The sequence below is a fragment of the Aulonocara stuartgranti genome, assembly GCF_965226115.1.
Source record: "Aulonocara stuartgranti genome assembly, chromosome: 19".
Taxonomy (NCBI): domain Eukaryota; kingdom Metazoa; phylum Chordata; class Actinopteri; order Cichliformes; family Cichlidae; genus Aulonocara; species Aulonocara stuartgranti.
Window position 1 is genome coordinate 5,110,830 of NC_138955.1, and position 7,461 is coordinate 5,118,290.

Sequence of the window (7,461 nt, forward strand, 5' to 3'; positions counted from 1 at the left end):
TCGAACGCAGATTCACTGAGCACTCAACACAGACAGGATGGTCAGAAGGAAGAGCGCAGGGCAAGCTAGCGAGACAGAAGTGGACCTCCCCACCCTCATTCAGATCTGGCGTTTGGAATTATTTTGGTTTTCATGTGACGTATGACCCTGAAGGTAAGCAGTCATGGACTAAAGTAAAACAGTATGTTGGATGTGCCATGCAATGCTCAATTACATGGGTGGGAGCTAGTGTGTTAGCGCAGTTAGCTCGTTAACGTGTTGGCCGTCTAGCCCCTCTGTATAGGGTAGCTCGTTAACGGAGATTTGCCGTGTTGTGGCGTTAAGGTTATTTCAACGAGATTAACCTGAAAGCACTAGTGGGAACACAACGAATATGACTGCACATTTACACCGACATCATCCTAGTGCAAAGACAAAAACAACAAGCATGCATGCTACAAACTTTAGCCGAGTCATTTAGACAGCTGTTAGCACAGGATTCTCCTTATGGAGACCTGATATGTTTAATATGCTGCTGAGAATATAGCCCAGAAGAAGCGGATAGTATAGCTTTTATTTTGGAAAGAGACATTTCTCTGTAATAAACTCTCTTTTCCAAAGATGAGTGATTCCTCAATCAGATACAGGGTTCGCAATATCGCTAGCCCGACGTCCCGGGGCTATCTCTCCCCTGCCTGTCGGGCTATTGTAGGAAGGAAAAATATATGTCAATGCTTTTGCATTCTTTCAGAAATGTAGCTGGGTAATTATGTCATTGGCATCGGTGAGCCACTGTCAATATGTGACATATTGAAATCGTGTTTGAATTTGCGCTTGTTTTTTTGCTTTCACTTTGCAATCGCGCGAACTGTGTATAGAGAGCGACAGCACTGATCTGTGAGTGATGATAATTTGTGCACCAATTCCTCTGACATCGTCTTATTAATTGTTAGCTTACTATGCAAACATGACAAGTGAAATCTCCCGCAGCTTAAACATGTGAGAGGTTGATCGCGCAGAGAATCGCTGAGCTTATGTGAGTGCGGCAGGATATATATTTCACTACGATGACCTGGATGATTGAGAACCTTCACAGACAGATATATATTTTAGTTCTGCTGAGCCAAATAAGACAGGTCAGGGTGAAGAAGTGACAGCCAAAGAAAAGCTTACCACAAAACGGAGAAGTTATGACAAATCAGACTATAAGGCAAAAAGAAAGTGCAGCTTTATGGTTTCATGGACAAAAGAATTTCTGTGGCTGCAATATGACGAGCTAAAAAACAACACGCACAAGGGTTAGGGTTAAATTTAAAAACTGTACTTTTGTGTTAAAATATATATTTATAATTTTAATAAATGACAAATTAAAAAGGCATGAACATTTTTTTTTGTATCGAAAAAATATCGAACCGTGACACCAAAGTATCGAACCGAACCGTGAACCGTGAATTTTGTGTATCGTTGCACCCCTAATAAATATAAATATATATATATATATATATATATATATATATATATATATATATATATATATATATATATATATATATATATATCGTAGTGGTTAGACTACACGCCTTTGGAACAGAGGATCGCAAGTTCGATTCCTGCCTGGGGCGTCTGTATCCAGTAAGGGTCCTAAGGCTAGACCCCCTATGCTAAGCAAGCCTACCGCAGACATGAGCGACGGACGTCGCCCGGATCAACAAGGTCCGCGTCAGGTGTTGAGGAACCAGGGCACCCTGACGAAAAGTGGGCTACTGGAACAAGAAGGCATCGGTGGGCAAGAGACGAAAACAGGGCGTTGTTGGAATGCTACTATGCAAGTAACCCCGGCGGAAGGGGCTACATGAATAGGATGAGGGACCTATGGATTCTTCGATACCCAACATCCACAATGACGGCGAAACAACTAGTAGCTCAGTGTTCCAACATTCGAAAGAAGGGACTGCTCTCACAGCTAGAGATTGACGAGGTACAACACAAATGCTACAGCAAGGAGGAGTCAGGACGCCAGGTCAGGGGGGAGATATCATCACCCCCACCCGAGATTGGGTACATAGCCCCAAGTGCGATAGGAGAAGGATCGTTGAGTGCGAGAGGAACTGACCTGAAAAATAGGATCATGGCCAAGCTTGAAACCTGGATCCCGCGTAGCCGGTTACCAAGATTACGTGAAGTTCCCTCAGAAGGTCTGCTAGATGATGTTAATGCAGCACTACGGACAATACCTACAACCACGATTACCGACACTAACAAGCTGATCTACAATACGGCAACAGTGATCAGTGAGATGCTTGGCTACAAGTTGAACAGCGACAAGGGGCAGTACCCTCCATGGAGAAGGAGGCTAGAGGGCAAGATCAAAGTAGCACGGAGGGAGGTTAGCCAACTAACGGAGTTGCAGAAAGGTGCGACAAATAAGGTGCCTAAGAAATACAGCAAGCTGTCCATACCTGAGGCCTTGGAAACTGCCAAGCAAAGACTCACAGCCTTGGCCAGCCGCTTGAGGAGGTACACCAGAGAGATAGAAGGCAGGAGAATAAACCAGCTGTTCTCCACAGAACCAGCAAAGGTGTACTCTCAGGGAACAATAAGAGAACAGCACCACCAAGGCTGGAGACGGAGCAATACTGGAAGAGCATATGGGAGAAGGATGCAACCCATAACGGCAATGCTCAGTGGCTAGAGGATCTGAGGGCTGACCACAGCGACCTCCCTGAACAGGGTCCAGTAACCATCACAGTGGCAGATATCCAAGAAAGGGTCTCCAGTATGAAGAGTTGGACAGCACCAGGGCCCGACATGGTTCACGCCTACTGGCTGAAGAAGCTGACTGCACTCCACGAGCGTCTGGCAGCACAAATGAACCAGCTGCTAGTTAACGAGAGACACCCGGAATGGCTAACTGAAGGCCGGACGGTCCTGATCCCCAAGGACCCCAAGAAGGGACCGGTCCCCTCCAACTACCGACCAATAACCTGCCTCAGTACTACATGGAAGCTCCTGTCAGGCATCATATCGGCTAAGATGAACAGGCACATGGGTCAATACATGAGCGGGACACAGAAAGGAATTGGCAAGAATACCAGAGGCGCAAAACACCAGCTACTGGTAGACAGAACAATCAGCCGAGACTGCAAGACCAGACTGACCAACCTGTGCACTGCCTGGATTGATTACAAGAAGGCCTATGACTCAATGCCCCACAGCTGGATACTGGAATGCCTAGAATTGTACAAGATCAATGGGACCCTAAGAGCCTTCATCAGGAACTCAATGGGGATGTGGCGTACAACACTAGAGGCCAACTCCAAGCCCATAGCACAAGTCACCATCAAGTGCGGGATCTACCAAGGAGATGCTCTGTCCCCACTGCTGTTCTGCATAGGCCTGAACCCCCTCAGTGAGATCATTAACAAGACTGGCTACGGATACCGACTACAGAACGGAGCAGTTGTCAGCCACCTCCTGTACATGGATGACATCAAGCTGTATGCCAAGAGTGAACGAGACATCGATTCACTGATCCACACTACCAGGCTATACAGCAATGACATTGGAATGTCGTTCGGACTGGAGAAGTGTAGTCGGATGGTAACAAGAGAGGGAAGGTAGTCAGAACTGAGGGGATTGAACTACCAGAAGGCAACATTGCAGACATAGAGGACAGTTACAAGTACTTGGGGATCCCACAGGCGAATGGGAACCATGAAGAGGCCGCTAGAAAAGCTGCAACCACCAAGTACCTGCAGAGGGTCAGGCAAGTCCTGAGGAGTCAGCTGAATGGTAAGAACAAGATCCGGGCCATCAACACGTACGCCCTGCCCGTGATCAGGTACCCTGCTGGGGTAATAGGCTGGCCAAAGGAGGAGATAGAAGCCACTGACATAAAGACAAGAAAGCTCCTTACCATGCATGGAGGGTTTCACCCCAAATCCAGCACCCTGAGGCTGTACGCTAAGCGGAAGGAAGGGGGCCGGGGACTGGTGAGTGTCAGCACCACAGTCCAGGATGAGACAATGAACATCCAAGAATACATTGGGAAGATGGCCCCAACTGACCGAGTGCTCAGTGAATACCTCAGGCAGCAGAAACCCAAGAAAGAGGAGGGAGACGAGGAACCATCATGGAAGGACAGGCCCCTGCACGGTATGTACCACCGGCAGATAGAGGAGGTGGCTGACATCCAGAAATCCTACCAGTGGCTGGACAAAGCTGGACTGAAAGACAGCACAGAAGCACTAATCATGGCAGCACAAGAACAAGCTCTGAGCACAAGATCCATAGAGGCTGGGGTCTATCACACCAGGCAAGACCCCAGGTGCAGGCTGTGTAAAGATGCCCCAGAGACAATCCAGCACATAACAGCAGGGTGCAAGATGCTAGCAGGCAAGGCATACATGCAACGCCATAACCAAGTGGCCGGCATAGTGTACAGGAACATCTGTGCCGAGTATAACCTGGAAGTCCCGAGGTCAAAATGGGAGATGCCCCCAAGGGTGGTGGAGAATGACCGAGCTAAGATCCTGTGGGACTTCCAGATACAGACGGACAAAATGGTGGTGGCTAACCAACCGGACATAGTGGTGGTAGACAAACAGAAGAAGATGGCCGTAGTGATCGATGTAGCGGTTCCGAATGACAGCAATATCAGGAAGAAGGAACACGAGAAGCTGGAGAAATACCAAGGGCTCAGAGAAGAGCTCGAGAGGATGTGGAGGGTGAAGGTAACGGTGGTCCCCGTGGTAATCGGAGCACTAGGTGCGGTGACTCCCAAGCTAGGCGAGTGGCTCCAGCAGATCCCAGGAACAACATCGGAGATCTCTGTCCAGAAGAGCGCAGTCCTGGGAACAGCTAAGATACTGCACAGGACCCTCAAGCTCCCAGGCCTCTGGTAGAGGACCCGAGCTTGAAGGATAAACCGCCCGCAGGGGCGTGCTGGGTGTTTTTTTTTTTATATATATATATATATATATATATATATATATATATATATATATATATATATATATATATATATATATATATACATGATCACTATTTTAGCTCTACATGATCTTCCTGGAAGTCATGAACTCTCTGTTTGTGTTTTTATTTGTTTGTTTCTTTGGCTGCCAACTAATGTATGATTAGGAGTTTAGCAACCAAATTTGGTTAGGTCCCTGATAATCACATATTATTACATTATCTGTCAGACATTGTCATCTTGCCTACGAAATGATTTGCAGCCGGCTGTTTTTTGCATTTATGAACCTACGGCGCCTTATGAAAGCATCATATCTGTTTTATGTCACCACAGTGTCATCAAATTTATAGCCAAAGAACAGCAGTTACACATAATATATTATAACACTGTAAGCTAGCTCGCATGGTAACCATCTACCATCAGGCTATATTTACTTGTTTTTGCCTTTATGCACCTATAACCCCATATGAAAGCATCCTATTCTTTTATTTTACGACAGTAGCATCTCATTTATCTCCACAAAAGTTAAATTATACATGATATGATATAACGTCATCACGTTGACAATCAACCACCTAACAATGAGCTAAAACGGCCCATTCTTTTGCTTTATGCACCTTTAGCACCTTATAAAAGCACTGTATCATTTTCAGTTTACTGCCAGCAGCGCAAGCACGCCAAGCATGGGCATGTGGTAGTCTAATAAATAGATGACTCTGGCTAAAACTGTGTGATGTCAAGTGTCCAAGTGAATGCACTGCTAGTAAATCTTTATCCTTCCCCTTTGGCTGCTCAGGCAAAGACGACATGGAGATGTGTGAGCTGAGCCTGGAGGAGACCGGTTTGACCCGGAAGAGAGGGGCAGAGATCCTGCCCAGGCAGTTTGAAGAAATCTGGGAACGCTGTGATGGAATTCAGTACTTGAAGAAAGCCATTGAGAACAAGCAGGCCCGCCCAACATACGCTACCGCCATGCTTCAGAACCTCCTCAAGTGAACACACAAGATAAGGGAAAAGTCAAAAGCTTGGTCTACGTCCTGAGACACAACACAACACTATACACAGACAAATATAAAAGATGCACAGTCAGGTTGCAGAACACTGCACCCACAGTAATCACAGACAAAGGTGCCCTAAACACACTCTTTCTGTAGACAATTTATGATTTACTTTATTTTTATTATTTTTAGATTTTCAACATTTCTTTACAGCTTGCAGTAGAACATCTCAGTGATGTAGCATAACGACTTGTGGGGGGTTTTCTCAATCGATGTTTGTAGAATATCCGACCGTGAGACCTTATATTGCAATAACATTGCATCACAGAAGCCTTAAGTGGTGCATAGCCTTTTTAGCTATAAACCCGAAACCTTAATGGTTTGCAAAAGCAACAATATATTAGACAAAATCATGAAAACCTCAGCAGACGTACTTTTAAGGGTTATAACTGTCTTCTAATTCTTTATGAGTTTTCTGAATATTACAACCATAATTGCCATTTAGTGTCTATAAATAGCTGCGATGTGGCTATGAATAATTGCCCATGCACTAGCTGCTCGTATGAGATGACAGTAATGAAAAACACTACATTTATTTGTCAGATTAAAGTACTTAAAGGTGACAATCATGAATACAAGGCCATACAACCTAGAGTCAAATTAAATTCACTTTGTATAGATTATGTGCATCTAATGTAATAATGTGAAATATCACAGGTGAAATATAGAAGACTGTAATGTTATAAGTCATACTCACAACTGCTCACAACACAGCCTAATGAAGTAGGATACATTTTTCTGGCAGAATAATAATAAGTTGATTTAATTATTCATTAACGAGCTCTGACAACTCAACGGAATTTCATGAAAAAACTTCTTTTGTACTGTTGCTCATTTGTTATCTGAGAGGGAATTATTTTCATGTTTGCAGTTTTCTGGGTTTGGGGTTGTTTTACAGCCAGTCATTTGTGTGCGTGCGTGTGTGTGTGCTGTGTTTATGTAGTATTTTCTTAAGTTGATTACTTGACTCCTCAGTTGGTTATGCCAGGAATGTTTCAGTCATCTTATTCAAGGGTCAATCTTTGTTTAAAATGTAGTAGTCAAGAGTAATGTAACTATTGAATCACTCTTATGTGTTTTTTCTTTGGTTTTCTCTTGTATGTTGGCCTTGAAACTGGAAGATTGTAGAAAATAAATATATTCCTGGATTTGCTTTTTCTTTTGAAGTTATTTTACACAGCTGAAAAATCACGAATTAATTCACAAATATTCACAAACAAGCTGTTAATGGTCAGTGCTCAGTAAATGGATCTGACATTCTGATGATAATTCCTGATAATAGGATTAGCATGTAGGTTAATTAAACAACAAACGCTAACACACTGCAGATGTCACCGAGCTGATGCTCGTGAGTCCAATTACGTGATCAACAGGATTAAAACTCAAGGATCTTAGGCTGTTTCAATGTACAGACTTTGCAGAAGCCTTGGCTCACCCCTTATTTCTTTGTAT

General features: G+C 44.2%; 1 protein-coding gene across 2 annotated transcripts in view; it reads left to right on the top strand.

Annotated features, from left to right (window-relative positions):
* myo6b (myosin VIb) overlaps positions 1–7,157 on the top strand; it is a 44,333-nt gene extending 37,176 nt beyond the window's left edge. For both annotated transcript variants that reach the window (XM_082517043.1, XM_082517044.1), the window contains one exon: positions 5,748–7,157. In XM_082517043.1, the coding sequence (XP_082373169.1) occupies positions 5,748–5,947 (200 nt within the window). In that variant the 3' untranslated portion in view covers positions 5,948–7,157. The remainder of the gene's footprint in view (positions 1–5,747) is intronic.
* Positions 7,158–7,461: the final 304 nt, after the last annotated feature.